At 38.0% G+C, this 23,076-nt stretch overlaps 1 protein-coding gene across 1 annotated transcript; it reads right to left on the bottom strand.

The window, feature by feature from the left end:
* Positions 1-266: 266 nt before the first annotated feature.
* NEMP1 (nuclear envelope integral membrane protein 1) lies at positions 267-18,946 on the bottom strand. Its single transcript, XM_063075212.1, has 9 exons — positions 18,820-18,946; positions 12,241-12,365; positions 10,842-11,061; positions 9,397-9,469; positions 7,777-7,870; positions 7,206-7,320; positions 6,289-6,514; positions 5,333-5,506; positions 267-4,648 (listed from the first exon to the last, which is right to left on the bottom strand). Exons 1-9 carry the CDS (start codon positions 18,944-18,946, stop codon positions 4,468-4,470), a joined length of 1,335 nt encoding a protein of 444 aa, XP_062931282.1. The 3' UTR covers positions 267-4,467.
* Positions 18,947-23,076: the final 4,130 nt, after the last annotated feature.

Below are 23,076 nucleotides of genomic sequence, written 5' to 3'. Positions count from 1 at the left end.
CTCCTACAAGAATACTCCTTAGAGATCTGGCATCCTGGGAAATGATCCAGTCCAAGGATAGAAGTAAACCACTGCAGACTCAGGAACGGGGAGGGGAGGTTAAGAAAAAAAGGGGAATCAATGGCATGCAACACCATCTCATTAGAAAGATGAAACTGAGGAGTTAATTGCTGATTACCTAAAAATAAGAGATCCAAACAAGAAAAACACATGTTCATTAAGAGAGACCACTATATAGTCTATAAAACTTTATTAAAATTGGGATTACTTATAAACCATACAATAAAAATGAAAAAAATACATGACATTTTTTCTTACAGAAAAGAGGGTGAAAATGAGACCCGGGGCTAAGAGCCATCCCTGATAATTTTGTCCCTTTCAAACATTCACGAACATTTATTTTAAATAGAAATGACAGATCTTTTACGTAAATAATACTAAGGCATAACCCACAGGCTAAAACTTACTCAGTAATTCCTTAGCCCTGCTATTTCAACATCGATTCCACAAACATGGAAAACTGTGGCAACTGCACGCTGTAACAGTTTCTAATATTCACATTATGAGCTATCTATTAAGATAAAAATGCTGCTCATGATTAGACATGTTCAGAGCAAGTGATTTCACCATTTTCATGTTATCATCAAGTGTGAAAGAGGAAGACAACACACATGGGTGGGTGTGTGACCACTCCCATCCCCACTGAAGCTGCAATTTGACGTTGGCCTGAATCTGCTTTGATTATTCCCAGCAGGCTCTGTCACCTGTCACCTAAGGCACCAAACACCCTTTTCAAGGGAGTAACCATCTAGAATCTAACTTAATAGCAATCTGAATTGATAAGCTAAGACATCAAGGGACACCGCTGGGTCACCACAATTGCCTAGGTTCCCCTAAAAAAATAATAAATTTCTGCTACATGGAAACAGAAGCAAAAGGTTTAGGTCCATGTGCCTTGTGCAATGTCTATTTCATATGTTTATTACTTGGTTTCAGTGCCTATATAACATGAAGGCACAGTAAATCTGTCAAACTATCCTCTCCTCCGTTCAGATAAAATTCTTGGCATTTCAATACAGGTTATTATCTCATATGTCAGACCTGAGTCCAAAGGAATACTAGAAGGACATTTAATTTCCTTTCCTCCTACTTCAACTTTCATTACTCAATTCAGAGAAAAGTTATGAGTACACAGCTAGGAACCATTTTTACACAGGCATCCATCTTTTCTACTGGAACAACAAAAAGACTGAGGCAATTACATAATCCATTCCCAAGCCTTTTATGGATATCAGGGCCTGGGGAGACTACCTGGCCTATTTGAGTCCTTTCATTCCTCAAACCTCTATCATACATGCCAAGTGGGGGCTGGGTTAAAGGAAATACAGTTAACCAAGAAAGAGCTGGCCCTAGAATGAGATACATTAGCACAAATAGAACAGTGGGCCCCAAAGAGCTATCATCAGCAAAGTTCCCTTTGTAACAGACATAAAAATTATGAATTTGGGGGAAGAAATAAACTAGTTTTGGTGGGAAGCAGTGAGTGAGAAGAATTTCTTATTAAAAGATATCGAAGTTGCTAAATTTTCCTTGTTTTTTTGGTCATTGTGTTGTTGGTCTTGTGAAAATAATCTGAGTGGGAAAGTGAAAGGAAAATGTTTTAGGCCAGTTGCCTCTTGTATTCCTATTAATGGGAGTTATGCTCTGCACAACTTGGTCAGACTGATTAGGAGACAGATTTCCAAAGCTGATAAGACCCTGAGCCTTGGAGCCAATTTACGGCTTGGTATTTGCTGAGCAAGATGCTGATGTGGCAGCAGACATGGCTCCAATGTCCAGCTCACTCCACTGTTATCCCTTCAATCCTTGATGTGATTGGTCTGAGAGATGAGACTGTGCTGAAATTGCAAGAGCTATAACTGCCAGAGAAAATTAAATGGGGGCTTCAAGTAGTGACTTAGCCAGCAGACTGAGTGGCCAAGAGGGAGACAAGAGCAGCTCCTAAAGGTTTACAGAGTCAAGCAATCTCCAGGCACACAGGCAGGCAGGGCAAGGACACACAGCATACCAAAGAGGCACCGTCCTTCACCGTCTGAGAGCAACTCTCTTGCTGCAGGACCAATTGTCATCTCCGCTGACTACAGCTCAGGTCTCCCACTACCAGACAGGGAGTAATAAACTGAGTTTGATTTTATTCACCCCAAATTGAAACAGTGAAAAAAACTGGTCTTGAGATGGAAACTGTATTTCACAAGGAGTTTACTAAACAGAAAAGGAGGAGAATCTTTCCCTGCTTCACAATGCTTTCTCACTAAAATAAATATGAGTCAGGAAAAGTTACCCTGGAGGCAAGCTACCACCTCCCTAAGTAACTATTTTGGGGAAGATATCCAAAGTCTCCAGAGAATCCTGAGACCACTCATAGAGTTGAATTGTTTTTTCAAATCAACTTATGCTCAAATATACTAGGTCTCAATTTCTACAAATAAGGTTTAAAAAATAGTATATTTCAGAGGTTTTAATAGTTCTTTGCAACGGGATAAAATTTCACAATGTACATAATTCACAAAGGCATAAATGTTTCCCAACATAAAGTTTCTTTGACTCTGCAACTTTAACCTATAGCATTTGCCCAAATACTGCTCATTTTTCACTTTCTTCTAGATGTCTCTTTGCTACCAATTGAGGTAGTTGTCACTTTAGGACAGTTTAAGCCTATGGGAAACACTGGTGGATATAATCAACTGGCCACCTGGAAGGGAGTCTCAGAGCTGACATTTTGGAAGTCAGCAACGGAACCCAGGCCTTTCAAAATTATCTGCTAAATGGCTGGTCTGAAGTAGTCATTACAGTTTTAAAAACAATCATCTGCGTTCTCCATGACCACAGTAAGCCAGTACGTATGATGCTGTGCTGTTGCCATGAGTGTCTATCTTCCTGGCTAAAGTAATTACAACTTTTTCCAAGGTTCGAGGGTGACAATCACAAAGAAAGAACCAAGCATGTGACCGATACTTGGGAATTTGATCCCTCATAAATTTCATTGCTGGTTTATAAGGGTACTTTACAATGGCAAAAGAATCTGAAACTAATGCCAGTCTAATAAAAGGCAGCATGAATCTCTGGTCAGAAATGGTACTGCAAATAAATATAATGTTCATGGAAAAACATGTCTGATCCTGATGGCTGAAAAAGCATCCAGAGGAATAAAGATAACCTGGAGGTCTACTTCCTGCCAATGAAAACTGTCATAGCTACAAAGCTGCAAATTGTATTACAAGAAATGTCACAGTTTCAGGGCTTACAAATTAGCCAGATTTGGGGGAATATAGGTAGTAAAAAAAGGCTGAAATGAATGGGTAGAATGGATAGACAAAGGAAGGGAAAAAAAGGAGATAGTTTCTTGACTCCACAGCAACTCAGATATGTGACTCCAATGACAGGAAAAACGGAGAACCTGTAAAAAGCATTTAAATCCCCTAAACAAAATCACTTCTCCTAGCTAGAAGGAATAACACTATAAACCAAGAGGAAATGGGTATAAGAAATGAAACAAACTCTGAATTGTATATACTTCACAGGTGAGGGATATACCCTTCCTGAAAGGACAAGAGGTCAGGGCGAGGGACAGGGAGGAATGGAAAGGGAGGAATGCAAACGTATTTTTAAGATGGAATTGAAAGTTGAATATAATATAAAGCCCAAGAGACTTTACCTACAGAAGAGCCTAAAGGCATGTTCCTAAAAGCAAGAAGGACTCATAATGTTATGCGTGAAAACTAATTCAAAGCTCAACACTACAGCTCCTGGGGATTTAATGAATAAGCCATACTAATAAACACATAGGGCCTACAGGGCTTGTCACTCTGGAGTACTTGCTGGTCTATAACAGAAATTTGCTACATTTTCAAAAAGACATTCATTTAAAAACATTTAAAACAAATAAAAATTCATTTTTCTCTCAAAACAGTTAAATCAAGGATTATTCTAGTCACTGAAATAAATGCTGAACTGAAAGAGGCTCAGACTTGTGAATTTCCCTCTGGAAGTTGCAGCCTATAGTTTGAAAAGCATTACTGTACTTATAAAACCATTCTCACTTTGAAGGGCCAGCCACAGTGACAAAAATGTCAAGATTGAATCAACTTTCAAAGAGAAGTTAGAATGCCATGCTAGCTAGCTGTGGCCAACCATTTTCTTTGGGAACATAAAATTGGACTGATAGCTTTACCAATGATAAGCAAACTACCATAATATTCACTGCTTTATCCACTCTGCTTCCTCAGGGATCTCACAGAGACCACCAAGACCATTTCCAGGGGGAGGTCTACTCAGGCCTCTCGTTTCAATGTGAGAATTTCTGCACCATCTCACCCTGTTTCAAAGGGTTGAAAGCAATTGCACAACACATGCAACATGGACCACCAAGGCACCAAGCCAGTCCACATAAAGATAACTGACTGACACCTAAGCCAGGAAGTTGTTTTGTATGACAGCAAGACACCGAGAATCTGAGTCCTCCTCCTCAGAGGATGCTTCTTCAAAGATTTCATCCTGGGCAATAAGGCTCCCTAATCCATACTCCTGCTCATGAACAGAAACTTCATTTGGCGTGAGGTGGGAGGAGCCTTCCACAAAGTCAGCAAATCTGTAAAAAGAGAAAATAACCCTCATTAGGAATCTGTCTTCAGTCCTTTCTGATTTTCGTTTAAAATAAGAAGAAACTGAACTCCCTGATATGCTCACAGCTCAAATTATATTGACTCTAGCCAACATCTCTGTCCTTACTCTGGCAGGTAAGTAGACTAAAGCAAGAAATAAAGAGAAAAGGAAACCTGGGAACACAGGCCAACATCTCCAGCAACCTCACCTTGCTTAATAAGCACTAGCCTATCTTTTCTAGTTACAGAAGTGCTAAGGTTCCTTTAGTCATCCATAATCCTGATAAGAGAAGATTAAGGGGCATTACACAGTTATTCATGTTTACAGCCCTATAAACTTCATGCCAGGTACAGTTGTTCCCAACTGAAAAGATTAAAAAAAAAAACAACTCAGAGAGCAACGCAAAACTTTCACAGGGGACATAATATGGTACTGGCTTATTCCCATCTCAGTGCTACAAACAAAGCTAGAGGAGACAGTTCCTTGCAGAAACAGGAAACAGCCTACTGCTTAACATACGAGGATAAACATACCTTTCTCTTGACTACTCCTAGATAAACAGGAAAACAAAGGCTACAAATACAACATGACTATCTAGAAGTACGACCTCTGTTAGAAGTCAAGGTCACAATTATTGACAGATGCTTGGTATAACTGGCCAAGAGTTTACCTTTTTGGGGACTGGATTCGAGAAACAGTCTTCCAAGCAGAGCAGTCTGGACTGTTACAAAATTCTCGAAGCTCCTCTAAAGCCTTTCGGGTCTCTACCTCTCCTTGTATCCGATACTCTTCTTCTGTCAGGAGACGAGGGGGGACAGGCTTTTCTGTTGCCTTACACATCTTTCTGTGCTCACCAAAATAACATCATAAATCATTAATCAGCAATCTACATCCATTCTTACCTCTATCTCCCTTTAGTGGGCCAAGCATATAGCAGAAGGCCTGAACATTAAAAATCATCACTCCCACATTTCTTTCATAGACATCTTGAGTTATAACAGACTCCTGACACATTAGACAATGAGTGACAAGTCAGAGTAGTCAAAATTATTCACTAATGTGAATAAATTCACTTACTTTCCAATTAATGATAAACAATATATTTATTTTCTAATAAACAGAAAAACAACAAGAATATGATGGTATAAGACTGTGGTCCATTAACTTGGTTCCCCAAACTGAAGGCATCACTTTGACTATATGCAATAGAACAACCATCGATAACCTCGGAACCTATAACCATTCCACATTCACTATTCAAGGTGACGACATGCTACAAATTACATCTTAAAATAAGACTAGGACTTCCAGAGCAATCGGAGAGCCAATGTGAAATTAGCTGAAACCAGGTGGAGAGGCACGGTGTAAAAATGATATGATTTGCACCACCTAGTGGTAACAGGAACACACAACACTTTACTGTATGGTTTTATTCTATATGAAATGACTAGAATAAAAATATAAAAATGCCTAGGAGTCTTAAAAAATAAACTCAGTAAGGAACAAAAGCAGAAGCATAATATAATAACTTTTTCATTAACAAAGAGGCTCCCAGGTCAGCACCTCTGCTGCAACTGCATCCCACATTGCATGTGTCAATTCAAAGTTACAATGCCTTTCAGTCACCTGTAGGTGATGTACAGCCACTTAATAGGGTACTCCAGGTTCTTGGTACACAGAGCAATGATGATAATGGCAAGGGCAATGTGTGGTATCTGGATGCTAGAATACATGAAACACAGGCCCACCAGCTGCAAGGTCCAGGTCAGCAGGTTGATACTTCGTTCATTCTCCAAGGGCCCATACTTGTAACACACTGCAAAACTCAGGAATCCAACTGTGAGGATGTAACCTATAAAAAGAGTTATCAGAAGATAGTCTTTTTCATTCAAATACACTTGGCAAAAATAATTTGTGTGAGGAGCGGTAGTAAATTCACTATATATAGCCCTATTGAACCAGGAAATCAGACAAGATCCTTACTCAATTCACACTTTTTTATTAGGGTAAATTTACCTCTTTAAGTGTCTATCCTTTCTGTTGTCCCGAATATATTTGGTTTAAATGCAGCATTAAAGCTACATGTTGAACAGCTCTGAAACAGCCTATTTAAAAAACTCAATATACGAAAATCCAGATTAATCACCTCTCAAATAGATCAAGGGATACTATCAGTATGGCCAAAGAATTCTCACTCTATAGAGAAGATTCACTGCAGAGTCCTTTACTTCTTAAGGTCGCCAAGTGTATTTAAGATATGATTATAATAATAAAGTCAATTTACAGCTTTTCAGAAAGATGCTTATCGTATAAGGAGAGGTGGACTTATAAATACCAACAAATTAAAGTCTTCTCCTTAGCAGCATCATTTTAATCTAAGAGAAGATGATAACTGTAGAAACAAGTGAAAAACTATGATTTTTAAAGTTAATAAAATGACATGAACTATTAACTCCTATAAGCAGACAATATCTTTTAATGATCAAATTAACTAAAACAGCCTATAAACACACAAAGAAGAAAGCAAAACCAACAACACTTACTTAAAAGATACTGCCAGTAACACCTCCAGATCTCTTGTAAATTTTTAAAAACTAGTTGAATGAGGTACAGAGAAAAGGACCAGCCTCCCACCAGGATGATGTAAATGGGACTTTTCTAAGACAGAGAGTAGAAGTGAAAGCAAAAAGTTACAACAGGCTTTCCATACATAAAAAAAGCAAAATGGATCTTAAAAGTTCAAGCTACTCCAAATGCACAAAAAGCATCTCTTAAAAAGATGTCCTTTATATTTAAAATAGCACAGTCTGCAAGGAACATTGGGAAGATAAATTGCTAAATAACTTAAAAGCCTGGCAATGTAATTAGAAAACTGGAAGGAGACTTTAAGCTCCCACTGAGCACAGGATTTTAAATTAAAAAAAAGAGTTTGTATGTAATCAAGCTCCAAGTTTCATCATGGAAAATGCCTTTCTGAATAAAAGAAAGAGTAGGACATTGACTCATCAACCATTAATGCAAATTTTCAGTGTTCTAAGATTACCTAAGAAAACAAACAGTCCTTCAGCTGTCCAAGCTCATCCTAACTGCATATATCAGGATTCTGCTACTTACCTTGGGCATAAACTTGGAGAGCATGAAAATGATGATTAGTAGAGAGGCCACAATTCCCACACTCATCCCAGTGGTATAGTAGAAAATTTGACTTCTGCAGAGAAAAATTTATTCATGACTATATGTATATACTTCTGCTATGATTTGAATGTCTATCTACCCCAAAGTTCACGTTGGAACATAATCCCTAATACAGTATTTGAAAGGCAGGTCTTTTGAGAGGTGATTGGATCATGAGGGTTATGCCCTCATGAATGGATTGATCCATTCGTGGATTAATGGGTTAATGGTTTAACGGTTTATCAGAGAGTAGACTGGGGCTTATGCAGAGGAAGAAAGTATGTGGAAATTCTCTTGCTGAGCCTCTTGCCATGTGATAAATGCATCACCAGGAACTCTGTAGAGTCCCAAGAAGAAGGCCCTCACTAAATATGCCCCCTTGACCTTGACTTCCCAGCCTCCAAAACTGTGAGAAATAGTTATTTTCTTTATAAATTACCCAGTTCCAGGTATTCTGTTATAAGCAACAGAAAACAGACTGATACAACTTCATATATGGCATTGTTGAAACTAGGAAACTAGGACAACTAACCCAGCCAAAAAATTTTTAAAAGGTACAAGATTAGAGCAGATAATTTGCCTAAAACTTGAGGTCAGAAAACTGTAGACACTGATACTACATAGTAGATGCCAGATTAAATATCCCAGTAATAAACTTCTGCATAGTCTCCTATTCCCATCCCCATCATCTCTCTCAACCCAATTTTTAATAATAATAATAATAATAAATAATCCTTCTTCTGAAGAACCACACAGCTTCTCTGGGAAGAAGGAAGGGGCAAGAAAACTGCCCAAGTGGAGAATGGAAACTGGAACTGATCTGATTACCTTGAAGGATAAACCAATCCTTTCTGGGGCATAAAACAGAGTTCCTACTCCCATTCCAGGCTCTTTCTACCAGTTATTCCTCCTTATTGTGAGTTTCTCTCAGGATCTCCCAAATAAGGAACAACTTCCTCTAACCCCACCCTGACTTCAAACTCAAAGTGTTAATCTTTCATTCATTACTCCACAAATGATCTTTTTACTTGTGTACAAACCTAATGCTGATTCTACCTTTATTCAGTGTTTATTATCTATATGTTTTCTTTATATTTGTACATGTCAGTCTCACCTATCTTTACCAGAAATTCCTACCAAGTGCGCCACGGACTCGGCCCTACCAGAAATTCCTAAAGGAAGGAAATAATAAGTAGTTGATGTCTGCCTCTTTATATCTATACAGGAGGAAACTCATCAACACATGATACTGTAAAAATGAGACCTTAACACATTACTTCTAACGGTGGAAAGGGTGGGGATGTTCAACTTCCTAGTACTGGCTAACACTTATCGACCTAATAATGATGGGTCAACCTAATGGGGGAATTTCTTTATTACCAATGTTAGTCAAATAAGAAAAAATGAAAATCTTAACACATATTAAATTATTTTTAAAAATATCCAAGCAGGCAATGGCTAAGCCAGAAAAGGGGATTGCAGTACTTACAGTTTTTATGACAAAAGTCAAGCAAGGTGGGTACAAGACTTGTCATTCTGCACACTAGTCTTAAAACCTACCTGCTCAGCAAGTCTCCACAAAAAAAGAGCATAAGTCCAAGGAAGAAAACAAGGAAGAGTTTGGGGTCAAATCCTGAAATAAATAAAGATTTTTGCTTAATAAAGGAAACAAACAGTAAAAGCATTATAGAATAAAAGGCATGTTGGCACTATTGGTCAGCTACAGTAAAATAAATGCAAATAGCCTACCTCAACAGCTTTGTAAAATTCACACAAAGCCTGGGCACCATTCCAAAGAGAAAGTATAATTGGGTCTCTGTCTAATCTGTACTTTCCTAAAGATCTTATTCTTATTTTGGCTACCTACGCTAAGGTTAAAAGAAACTAGGCTTCACTTAGGATAAAGCTAGAATCAGTGCCATCAGCACTTCATACAATCACCCACAAGGGGTCTCTACCACTCTGGATTTCAAACCTTAAGTCAGTTAGGCAGGCAATTCAGCATATTTGCCTAGAACTTTGGGTCAAGGCCTCATGTTGTTCTCTAACTGGCTGCTTTTCTTGCCCAACAAAACCACCAACTTCCCTTCGCTACACAGTGCTGTGCTGGAATAGTGTACACACAAACACATCTCACCCAGGACCAGGGGGCCCAAGTAAAGGCCCCAAATGGCATACCAGACACTCCCACAGCTTTCACATACAAGAGCTCTAAGTCTAGGGGAGGCTCACAAACAACAGGAGCAAGAGGAATCAGTAAATGTAGAAGGAACACCAAATAACAGGCCCGTCCTACAGAACCAAAGAACTATGGAACCCTAGGACAATTGGAAGGGCACAATCTATTTCACGGCAAAACTTAGAAATATTTCTACTACTCACAACATTCCAGGACCCTGGGTAGTAACCAAGGAGAAACCAAGTCAGAGTGAATACAACAGGATTCACCTCCTCTGAAACTTTCTCAGACACCTTCAGAGAAGGAAAACTCCTAGTTCCACTGAATAAGGCTTAAACTGCAGTGGTCTTCCCTTTTATTTATGGTCCCACAAATACTCTTACTTGTAAAGTATAATATTTAATTTTACCTTTCTTCAGTTTTTATTGTTTAACCATTCATGTCTTTAAATGTAGGCCTGTACACATCAGGACAACTACCTTTGTCTAGGAGTGTCCAGAAGGCAGGAAAACATCTGTCTGATTTAATCTCTGAATAGTAGGCATATTAGCTTAGGGTCATTGGCAGTATTAGAAATACAAGTCTTCACAGCTCTAAGGAGGCACTCATAATGACCTGAGGTGGAGTCTCAATTCTAGGCCTAAAAGGTCTGATATGGTGTGCAGTCTCCATGAACTGTTTGGAGCAGTAGTGCTGTACTCAGGGTTATAATCAGAACCTAAATGGAGCTATCTTGGGCTGACTTCTCTGTCTCACTAATTATACCGTCCAAAGCTCAGTCCCTTCTCACTATAGAATCCATCAGAAAAACAGAGGTGAGACTTACTCCGGGTCACAATGACACTGTACTTGGTGTCCTTCTCTATAATCTCAACTTTGAGGCAGGTTTTTGTGCTGTATAGACCCACGTTAACATAGGTGTCATTCAATTTCTCTTTTAAAAAGGAGGAAAAAAAGTTCCAGATACTAAACTGCTCTAGCTCCTTCAGTTTCTCCTCATTCTCCACCTGGGTGACTCGTACCAATTTGGAACTATTTACCCGGATCTGTAACACAAGTAAAATCGGGATGAGAAAGAAGGAAGTGGGAATTTTAAATTTTCACAAATACATTTTTTTAAAAAATCCTTAAATAACTAAATCAGTAATGGCACCAGTTTTCACAAGGCTTATCAGAAATACAGAGATGCAAGCAGCTAAAACACAATTGGGCAAATAATATTACACATGATACAGAGAGACAGCTATTGAATGTCTTCTTGTTAACATGTTCTGAATCTACTATTAGGCCAGAACATGGGGGAAAAAAAGACTTTCAAGCTGAAAGAGTTATTAATATAGATATTTATGAGAGATCATATAAAACAAGGGTGTAGAATATTAAGAAAATTGCTAGGCATAAACAACCCCAGAAAACTGAAAATGTTTCCCATAATCACAGGCTGAGAAGTTCAATCCATTGTCACAAATCACTGATTATAGGTAAATGTTGGTTATAATGTGCCCCAGATGGAATGATTTTTATATCAGACAATAAAAAAGAGAACTAAAAAAAAAAAAAAAATACACAACCACAGCCTACCCTCATGTTTTTGATGTGAACAACAAATGCCTTTATCAGTAACTATGTTTATAGCAGCAGCAGCATTTCCAAAACGACACATTTTGTTCAATCACTATTACAAGCAGACACTCTTTCTTGCCAGGTGACTTAAGAGTGTTATGAAATAAATGAGACCAAAGTCATTCTATCAAGAGGAAACTTCAGTTCAGGGGGTTTATGAAACACCTCATGTAAAATCAAAATAGAATAGAAACAGCAAGGCAAAAGAGTTTACATCCTGACAGGCATGCAGTAGTTTCCAGGCCAAAGAAGACATAAAGCCTTTGAAAAGAAAGAGAGGTGTGTGGGTGTGTGGCAGGGGTGGGGGGAGGGCGGTTGTGGGTGTGTTTGTACATGGGTGCTGGAAAGGAAGGAAGAGAAGAGAAGGAATTTGCTTCTTTGGGAAGAGGAAGAAGGAAAAAAGTTTACCTCAGGAACACAAAGTAGGCATAAATGCTATTGATGAAACACAATTCAGGATAATCTCAACCCTAACAAGATTGTTGACAATACTTTTAAAAAAAAATTGTGTGTGAGGGGTAAAAAGTATCAATGTACTCACTAATCACAGACAGATAGATAATCACAGAAGTTGTCTCTGCCTGGGGCTACCAAATTATTACCTGTATCCGTGTCCACACATCATGCCATTTTGGGATAAGCATATTTTTATAACAGAATTGTTGGCTGGAACACATATCATCAACTCGGGATTCCTGAAGCATGACCACCTTTACATCAATCCCACCTTTATGCAAAGAAAGAAAACAAGAATTAAACATAACATAACTACCTAACAACTATAACTCATTTCATAAAAAGAATTAAATGGACCACTTTCTTAAACTTGGGGTTAAAATGTCAGCCAGACTGAGAAATAAGAAAAAAACTAAGATGAGAGAAGAAATAAGGCAGAGTCTTATTTCTGTCAAATTTAATTGCTGTCTATCTCATTTAACCCTCACAAGAATGCCATGAAGTAGGCACTCTCGTAATCCCTATTTTACAAATGAGGAATCTGATGTTTAAGAAAGATTAGGTAGTTTGCCCAAAGTTACACAGATAGTAAATAGCCTAACAGATTCACGCCCAGGTCTGACCACTGTCTTAACCACTAGATATCCTGCCTCCCTTTTAACCACTAGGTATCCTGCCTCCCCTTTATAGTAAGCTAAAGTAACCCCCTCTTGATTTTCTCCTTTCCTTTCCTGAGTAAGATAAACAAAATTGGCAATATTTTTTATATGTAGTATTTTAAGAGGACACTAAAAGATTGCAAAGTTGCTTTCTTCCAGCTGTTTTCTTTCACTTCAAGTCTTAAGAGTAGCCAATGATTGATTACATGCAGTTCCTCTGATTTACCAAAACAAGATTCTCCCCTCAGTTTGTATACAATCTCAGCTAATTCAAGGTTTAAAAGTGACCACTCCCCTATACAAGGGGTCTTCATAAAGTTCACGGAAAGACTCGCATTATCTTTCAATTCCATCTTTCCACAAATTTTTTGAAGCACCACTGTATCTTCCCACTCAAGTTTGCCCAAGCTACCTTCTTTACCACAAAACATTTAAGTAATTTCTTCCTTGAATTCTACATTGTGCTTACCAATTTATCAAGTGTTACTCTAAGTGGAAATTTAGTTATCAATTTGTTTTAGTATAAAGGTGGGTAGATTTAAATAAACTAAAAAACAAAAACAAAAAACCTCAACCAAACATTAGAGAGCCAAAGTTACATACACAAAAAGGTACTGATGCCCACTAGTTTTAGGGTAAAACTAAGACTAATTTTGAAGTTAAATTCAGACTTAAACCTAAATTTAAGAGCCAAAACTATAAAACTTAGAAGAAAACATAGGTATAAATCTTCATGACCTTGAATTAGGCAATGGTTTCTTAAATATGACACTAAAGTATAAGCAACCAAAGACAAAATAGGGAAATTAGATTTTGTGAAAATTAAAAACATTTGGGCTTCAAAAAACACTATCAAGAAAATATACAAAATGGGAGGAAATATTTGTAAATATGTAAATCATATGTAAATCATACTTCTGATAATGATCTAACACCTGGAATATATAAAGAACTATTACAACTCAACAATAAAATGATGGTTTTCTTTTTTTTAATGGGCAAGGGATTTGAATGGATGTTTCACCAAAGAAGATATACAAATGGCCAATAAGCTCATGAAAACAGGCTCAACATCTTTAGTCATTTCGGAAATGCAAATCAAAATCACAATGAAATACCACATCACACCCCCTTGGATGGCTATATTAAAAAAAGAGGACAATAACAAGTGTTGGTGAAGATATAGAGAAACTGAAACACTCATATATTGCTGGTGGGGATGTAAAATGGTAAGCCTCTTTGGAAAACAGTTGAGCAGTTCCTCAAAAAGTTGAACACAGAGTTACCATATAACTCAGGAATTCCACTCCTAGTTATATACCCAGGAGAACTGAAAACATATGTTCACACAAAAATGCGTACATGAATGTTCATAACAGCATTATCCATAACTAAAAAGTAGAAACAACCCAAATGTCCATCAACTAATGAATGAATAAACAAAATGTGGTATATCCACATAATGGAATGTTATTCAGCCATAAAAAGGAAAGAAGTACTGATATATGCTACAACATGTACGAACCTCAAAAACATTATGCTGAGTGAAAGGAGCCAGACAAAAAAAGGCCACATATTATATGATTCCATTCACATGAAATGTCCAGGACAGGCAAATCCACAGAGACTAGATTAGTAGTTGCCAGGGACTGGGTGGAAAGGGGAACTGGGAGTGATTACTAAGGTATATGGGATTTCATTTTAGAATGATTAAAATATTATGAAATTAAGACAGTGGTGATGTTTGCACAACCTTGTAAATACTGAAAACCACCAAAAAGGCAAATTTTATGGTATGTGAATTATTATCTCAATTTTTAAAAAATTAGGTCTTGATATACTATCAGTTTCTTACTAGAGTTTAAACCAATAGTAATTTGAATTTCCTCCAAGCCTATCTTTCATAAAATTAAACCTTTAAAAAACCCTGTTGACATTTATCTCACTTACAAGCCCACAAGTATACTGAAAGAATACCCACTCACAAATATGGATCAACAGTTTATTTTCTTCTGAAGAGTGAATAGTAAAGTTATATGAAACTTTAAAATACCGTATTTACAAATTCATTGAAGCCTGCAAAACAATGGGAAGTATTTTAAAAAATAAAAAGTTGAACAAGAACCTATCACTTCCTTAAACAACATCAGTCTATTTACAAAGCCCCAAGTAAAGACATACACCTGCCCCCCCCCAAATTCACATTTATTAACTCCTTCTCTCCCTCAACACCAAGTAATATAACACTACACCTTTTTAAGCCCAGTATTATTTTCAAGAGGATAGTAAGATACAAATAATGTTCCAATAGCACAGGCCACAAGAAAAACTTATAACAGATATCATTGTTTTTAGACTAACTTTAAAATTCTCCAATGCCATTTTCCTAAAGAAATAAAACTGTTGTATAAGAAGCAATGTCAGAATTAATATCTTTTAAAATCTAGTTATTTCTTTTCCTGAGTTCCACACCATTCAAGGGAAAGAATTTTAAGAAAATAAATAAACCTCTTTATGGTTTTTTTGTTTTTTTTTTGTGACCGGTAAGGGGATCGTAACCCTTGGCTTGGTGTCGCTCGCACCACACTCAGCCAGTGAGCGCACCGGGCCATCCCTATATAGGATCCGCCGCTGCGCTCCCAGCGCCGTACTCTCCCGAGTGAGCCACGGGTCCGGCCCAATAAACCTCTTTAATAATAACCTCCTACAGGGCTGGCCAGTTAGCTCAGTTGGTTGGAGCACAGCCTTGTAATACCAATGTCACATGTTCAGATCTCCAAACCAGCCAGCCACCAAAAATAAAAAAATTAAAAAAACCAAAACCTCATACAGAAGTCAGCACCGTGGCCAGCCACATCTATGGAAATGCACCCAGAGGGAAAAAGATACCAGTACAGTCTCAGGTGGATAATCTGTGGAAACAATCACCACTCCAGCTGTAGCTTAAATTTTTAGAAACACAGAAGTAAAACAAACATACAAGTTTAATGCTCATGTTAAATGAAATGCTCATGTTAGTACCTTGTGCTTCCCATAATCAAAATGACATACATCACCTTTTCTTCCCTTCACCAAAAGGAGTTAGCCAGCATGGTAAAAAGCAGAATAAATTAAACATTCAGTAAAATGCTTTCTGAACTTCTTGCAATTTAGTGAATCATAATTTGCTTATTATATTTACCTATAAAACAGCTATTCAAAGGTTAATAACTTCACATTTACTTGTAATCATTGCAAACTTACTTTTCACCTACTTTTCATTCAACACACTGATCATTTAATATCTACAGGTAGAAGGTAATGAAAATAATTTATAGTATGTGAGGACAGGAAGGAACCCTAAAGAGTCATGAAAAACCCCTCTTCTAACTCTTAAATAGCCTCTATTCATTTCTCTCAAGAGGTAATCCAATTCATATTTAAAAGTCTTCTTAAAAACTAGCATCCTAAATTGGGGGCTTAGCAAAGAATTATTCAGTGGGATGCTGGGAAAACTGACTATTTAGAAACTAAAATCTATCTAGATCTTCACCTCACACCAAATACCAACATGAATTAAAAATTAAAAAGAAAAATTTTTAAAAAGTAAAATTTACCACACACGCAAAAATATCAATTCAATTTTGGAGACCTCTTTAAATGTAAAAACAACGGAAATAAATGTAAAGAATGAAATTAGTGACCACAAAAAAATATAAACCTTCTATTAAAAAATATAAAAAGAGGCAAACAAATTGAGGAGTACTGCAATAAATAGTTTATTTAAAATATATATCCTTAATATATCAAAAAGCTCAAATTTCATAAATTTGGTCTTGAAAGTACACAAAAGTCCCAATAAATAATACTCACAATAAAAAGGCCAAGAACAAAGGACACACACACCTCTAAAATTTAGAAGTCTACACAGAAAATTAAAATAGTTAATAACAAGTTGAAAAATGCTCACTGTCACTAATAATGCAAGGTATGCAAAGCAAAATAAGAAACCATGTTTGATCTATCAAATTAACACAAATGTTACAATCTAGGGTATCCACTGCCAGCAAGAGTATGAGCCACAAGCAAACACAGATGATAGTGATGAAAACTGGCACACCTTTTCAAGAAAGCATTTTAACAAGATGTTTTAAGGACCTTAAAATATATTTTAGTTTTTAATCTAATAAATCCATTTCTGAGAATCTATCCCCAAAAATAATCCAAATGCAATAAAAAATTTAGACACAAAGATGTTCTCAGGGTGTAATCTACAACAACGAAAAACTAGAAACACCACAAATATCCAACCAAACGTTTAATCTAGAAACATTAATAAGTCTGTCCATACAATGGAACATAATACAAGCAAAATAACATTTATGAAGAATTTTAAATGACTCAGGAAAATTCTTGTGCTACAAAATCAAATAAGAAAACTATCTCTGGTAACAAATGATGGCCTCCAGGGAAGAGAACTAGATTACTGACAGGATATAATTGTATTATCAATTCAAAAAAATTTTTTTAAAATTAAAAACATATGGAAAAAGACCAGAAGAAAGTGTGCTAAAATGGATTGCTTTTGAATGCAATAACAGTGAGGTTTTTGCCTATTTCTTTACACTTAATTATATTTGCCAAATAGTCTAAAATAAACATGCATTATATTTATAATCAAACTTTTCAAAAAACTTCCAGTGAGAAGGAACTCACTACCTTTTGAAGTACTCCATTCTATTTTTAGGTACCTCTTTTTAGAAGTTTTTCTTTATTACAGGATTGTTCTTCGTAGTCTCCACCCATAAAATCTATCCGGCCATACAGAACAAATGTCATCTCCTGAGTTCACTCTTCTCCAAGCCAAGAAATCCCTGTTCCTCTCCTTATTAATAAACTTAAGAGTGTCTGGTTGACTGCTGATTGAGTGCTTACAACGTAGGCGCATTTTTGCATACATTTTCTCATTTCATCCCCACAACCCCATTTTAGATGTTCATTCAGGTAATAAATAGCCGTCCAAATGTTATTCTGCGCCCGGCCTCCGGAAAAGTACCTTTCTGGATACCTACTAACCTCTCCCTAAAAATAGCCGTTTTCAAAAGGAGCTGCACTTTGGAACTAAACCTATGGATGCTGACCACCTCAATGCTGCAGCTAAGGACAGTAAGTGATAGCATGAGCTAGGCAGGAACCAAAGGGAGAGGTGAGAGAGCATAATGTGTCCACAAGATAGGATTATCTTTATTTTCAACTCCCTCCAATGGAAGTTTGTTCCAATTATTTTTCTGTTTTGAATTTAACAAGAGGGTAGAAGGAGGGTTGGGGTTTTTTTTTTTGGTTTTTTTTGTTTGTTTGTTTGTTTTTGCAAACACACTCTAAATTTTCTGGATTGGAGAGGAAAAGAAAAAGAATTCTCTTACAACCCAGAGCTGATAATCCAGCAGCAGGTACCAAATAAATTTGCTTGAAGGAATGAATAAATTTCCAAAAGAAACCTATTAGATGCTAAACGGCATTCGTATCTTTTCTTGGAAACTGGAATATAATGACTCCAGGTCTGTTTACAGAGTTGTTAGGGTTCAGGGTCTTAAAAGGGAGTAAAATATTAAAGATCACCACATTTCCGAAAACTCTATATGTTCAGCCACCCGTGCCCCGCGTCCCGACCGAGCATACGCTCAAAAGGTGTCGGCCAATTTGCTAAATCAATGGGATGCTCTCTTTCCAGCGGTAGCTCTGGAATGGTCCCCGGGCCTCCTTCCTTTTAACCAAGAAACTCGAGGAGGCCCCTGAAAGGCGACGCAGCTCCCAAGACCGCTTCTCACCCAGTCCAGGCCTCCCTTCCTGTCTCCGCCAAATGGCTCCAGGCTCCTCCCTACTGTGGGAGCTCCCCTAGGCCCCTGACTCCTCAGTCCCGACGCCCACTCGCCAACGAAGCTTCTTCCCCCGCACCACGACCGCGTCTCTCGGCAGAGTCGCCGCCCGTTGGCAGAGTAACTGCCCGGGCCCTGGGGACAATCCCCACTTTTCCAAAAATAACCCCCTCGGCACCCGCCCCTTTGACAGCTGCTGCCCAGGCGGTACCTGAGTCGCAGACCAAGCAGCCGGAGAGGACCAGGAAAAGCCGCACTGCCCCACTGCCCCCAGGACCCCAGCCCCAGGATATGGGACCAACTGCCGGCGAGACCGCCACATTCATTCCTCCCGCCATGGTTGCCTCACGCCGCCTCCTCCTCACGTGCCTCTCCTCAGCAACTAACCCCGAACAGGCAACGCTAGCAGCCTATGAGCTATAAGGCCCTCCCCTACCAACCAATTGGGCGGCGAGGCCTCAAGCTCTCAGTCCTCCAAGGACCTTAGAAGTCCCGCCCCCTAGCAACTGAAGAGAGAGGGCGGGAGAAGCAGCGTTCAGCCTATTAGAAGACGGATTCTCACCCTAGCAATGGCGACAGGAAGGTCTCACCCCTTAACAACATGCTTCCGTCTCCAGTTTATTTACAACTGGTGAGATTGATGGCAACCTTAACCAATAGAAAATCAGAATGGGCAAGGCCTCTTGGACCAAACTTAGTATTTCAATCGAAACTGTCTCAAGTTCCTTGGGTTTTCTTTCTTTCCGTTTTACTACGATCTTTCTGCTACGGGAAGCCTATAATTGAGATCTCTCTGTGAATAGGGTCCTGACGGGACAAATTTTTAAAAATTGACAAAGTGTGGTCTTCCAAAGTCCTAAATGATTTCAACAGTCACCAAAAAATTGTGTCGTCAGTGTTTTATAGGCATAAATATTAGCGTTTAAAAATGTAGTCAGAGGGATTTCTATTTTTGGGTGCAAAATGAATGTGAGAATTAAGAGAAGTTTCTTTGGGGTGGACGATTAGCTCAGTTGGTTCGAGCGCAGCTTGAACAATGCCCTGGTCTCGGGTTCGGATCCCTATAACAGCCAGCTGCAAAAAAAAGGGAAGACTTCTTTATTCCTCACATGATCTCGTGAACAAATATAATTATCTCCATTTAAAAAGAAGCCAAGGCTAAGAAGACAGGTAAAGGAAACTGTTGCCCAAGACTATATAGTTAGTCCGTCGGGGCAGCAGTTCAAACTCAAATCTTACTGACGCCAAGGCCTGAGATCTTTCTACGCATCAAGCTGCTCCTCATTAAACATTCAACACAATGAGGGCCTACCAGAGTGCCTGCCACATAAAAGGTGTTCAGAAACTGTTAGCAAGAATTGAGGCGTGTGCTTTTTACAGAATCATTAATGGTGGTGGGTAGGAAGAATAGATATGATACAGCCATGTGAACTGAGGAGAAATTCAGAGAAGTGGGTGACTTCTGGAGAAGTTTCAAGCTTTCAAACCAAGGAATTTTTAAAAAGTCAAAAGGGGGCTGAACTATGGGCAAGAGAAGAAATTTCACCTTCAGAAAGAAAAGTTCAGGCCAATCTGCTACAATGGTCATCCTATGTCTCACACACACACTCCCTTTGCTGACCTAGAGAGGTCAATATCAACAATAATAAATCATGTTGATATTACGTACTCTTGATATTATGTAATGAAAATGGCATTGTACCTTTGTGGTTTTCCTTCCCCAAACCCATACCAGTCTAATTGTGAGAAAAACATTAGACAAATTCCAATAAAGGGGCATCCTACAAAATATCTGACCAGTACTTCTCAAAACTGTCAAGATCATCAAAAACAAGTAAAGTCTGAAAACTGTCAAGGTCATCAAAAACAAGGAAACTGTCACAGACAAGAGGAGCTTAAGGAGACATTAGAACTAAATGTGATGTGGTATTGCTGGTGGAATACTGGAACAGAAAAAAAAAATTAGGTAAAAAAAACCCTGAAGAAATCTGAATAAACTATGGACTTTAGTTAATAATAATGTATCAATACTGATTCATTAATGGTGGCAAATGTATCATACTAATGTAAGACAATAATGGAGAACCTGGATGTGGGGTATATGGGAACTCTCTATACTATCTTTTCAATTTTTCTATAAATCTAACACTTTAAAAAAATAGTTTAGTAATGCATATGTATATTATATATGTGTGTATATATATACACATACACACACACATCATTTTTCTACCAAGTCCATTCAGAGCTTACTATTTGTTTTTTTGTTGTTGTTGTTGTTTTGGTTCTTTTGGGGTTTTTTTTGAGGATGGCCTGTATGCGGATCCAAACCTTTGACCCTGGAGTTACAAGGTGTTGCTCTAATCAACTGAGTTAACCTGCTAGCCTAGTTTTGGCTGAAGGCAAAAACAGGGAAACTAATTTCAGGTTTGAGAATTAATTCCAGGAGATCATTGACCACTGACTTATCCAAATGTGTAAATGAAGTGTACTGTAAGGAGACTGGTTGTCCATAAATACATCACACCTTATCCAAATGAGTGCTGTCACTTCAAGATAGTCATGCTTTCTTATTTATGTAGTGGTTTGCTGGTACAAGGATCCTAACCCAAGAGCTTGGTGTTAAAAGGCTGCGCTGTAACCAACTGAGCTAACTGGCTGGCTCTTTTAGCCTTGTTTTAAATGAGGACACTGCTCAAAACACTGAGAATCACCTCTAGTCTGTAGCACACACTGCAATGAATATTCATTATCTGCAGGTGGATGTGATTTATGCAAAAAGCCGAAAGAACTCAGTCCAAGACTGATGAGTAAATGGGATGGGATACCTGGATGGTAAATGTGTTTCAGAATTTTGGGGATTTTGGAAAGATAATGAGATGCATATACGATACACAAATAGAAGGTAACAATCCCAATTGCATCTGGACAGCACTCAGTAATCAAATTAATATTTCTGCAATGACATGTATGAATATTCATAATGGGATAAATGAAAAAGGGATCAGTGAAAACTACAAATAACTTCATGTAAGTTTAAGTCAGGTTCTGCCACAAAATAAGTTCAGGTCTGATTAAGTTTTATTGCCAAATAGGTAATAAAAAAACTTTTGGTTTTCACAATTTTTCAAATTTAGGAATTTTGTATAAAGGATTGGAAGCCACGGATATTTGATGAAGACAATTCCAGAGTTTTGAAAAGAAGCACTCCAGGCTAACTACTCAGTCACTCAGTCATCCTAAACCCTCTGCTGCAGATTGGATGCCTCCCAACCTCATGGAGGCTTAATCCCCACTGTAACTGTTGAGGGTGGAAAATCCTATTATGGTAATTTAAAGGTAGGACCTTGGGGAGGTGATTAGATGCTGTAGTGAATGGATTAATAATGGTGGTCATGGGTGTGGTTCTGAGGGCTTTAAAAAGAGAGTGAATGAGGTTAGTCTCTCTGCTCTCTGCTCCACCATTTTCTTCCAAGTGAGACCCTGCACTGCTGTAAAGCCACCACCAAAGAAGACTTACCAGATGGAGTCCCTGGACTTTGGACTTCCTAGCCTCTGAAACCATAAGCAGTAAATTTCATTTTCTTTTCTTTTTTTTTTTTTTTCAGTTTGCCACATGTTTTATTTTAAATTTCATTTTCTTTATAAATCACCCAGTTCCAGGTATTTTGTTATAAGCAACAGAAACGGATGAATACACCCTCATTCTCTCCACTTAAACTCCTTAGCCAAACATCCTATTGATTTTACTCTCTATCTTTTGCATCTGTCCTTTCCTCTCCATCCCATGCCACTGACTTCGTCTAGCACCTTGCCATTTCACTGGGACTTTCAAGTGAGAAAGTCCCTTAGTTTCCTTCAAGCTGACCTCCCTGCTGTTTTTGCAGCTATAAATCCTTCCTCCATTCTGCTTCTAAATGCAGATCTGACTATGCCACTCCCATATTACAGAGTCCTTATAGTTCCACAGTGTCTCCACAGGATGAAGCCCAGGGTCCTCAGTATAATCTAAAACACAGATGTAAAGAAACAAATAACTACAACAGTGCTATTCAAAGTTTGTTGCCAATCTGCAATGAAATAATTTCAGAAATTAAGTGTAAGTATTTAGAAAGTTTTATAGCAATTTGACAGAGAAATTTTATATTTATTGAACTTAATAAAATGGAGGAGGGCTGGCCAGCTAGCTCAGTTGGTTAGAGCATGGTGCTGATAACACCAGAGTCCAGGGTTCGACCCCTGTACTGGCCGTCTGCAAAATAATAATAATAATAATAGTAACAATAATAAAATGAAGGTTTTATTTCATTTTTCTAATAATCTGCTTTTAGTGTATTTTATAAAAATAGTGGGCAATAATAAATTGGAAAAAAATTTTTAAATTAGTCCTTAGGTCAAGGGTTCAGATCCCCCTACTGGCTAGCTGCCAATAAATAAATAAATATTGGTCCTTGACCATAGTTTGAGA

Source organism: Cynocephalus volans, chromosome 12, assembly GCF_027409185.1.
Source record: "Cynocephalus volans isolate mCynVol1 chromosome 12, mCynVol1.pri, whole genome shotgun sequence".
Taxonomy (NCBI): domain Eukaryota; kingdom Metazoa; phylum Chordata; class Mammalia; order Dermoptera; family Cynocephalidae; genus Cynocephalus; species Cynocephalus volans.
The sequence above is the reverse complement of the archived record's forward strand: the minus strand, read 5'-3'. Positions and strand labels throughout refer to the sequence as shown.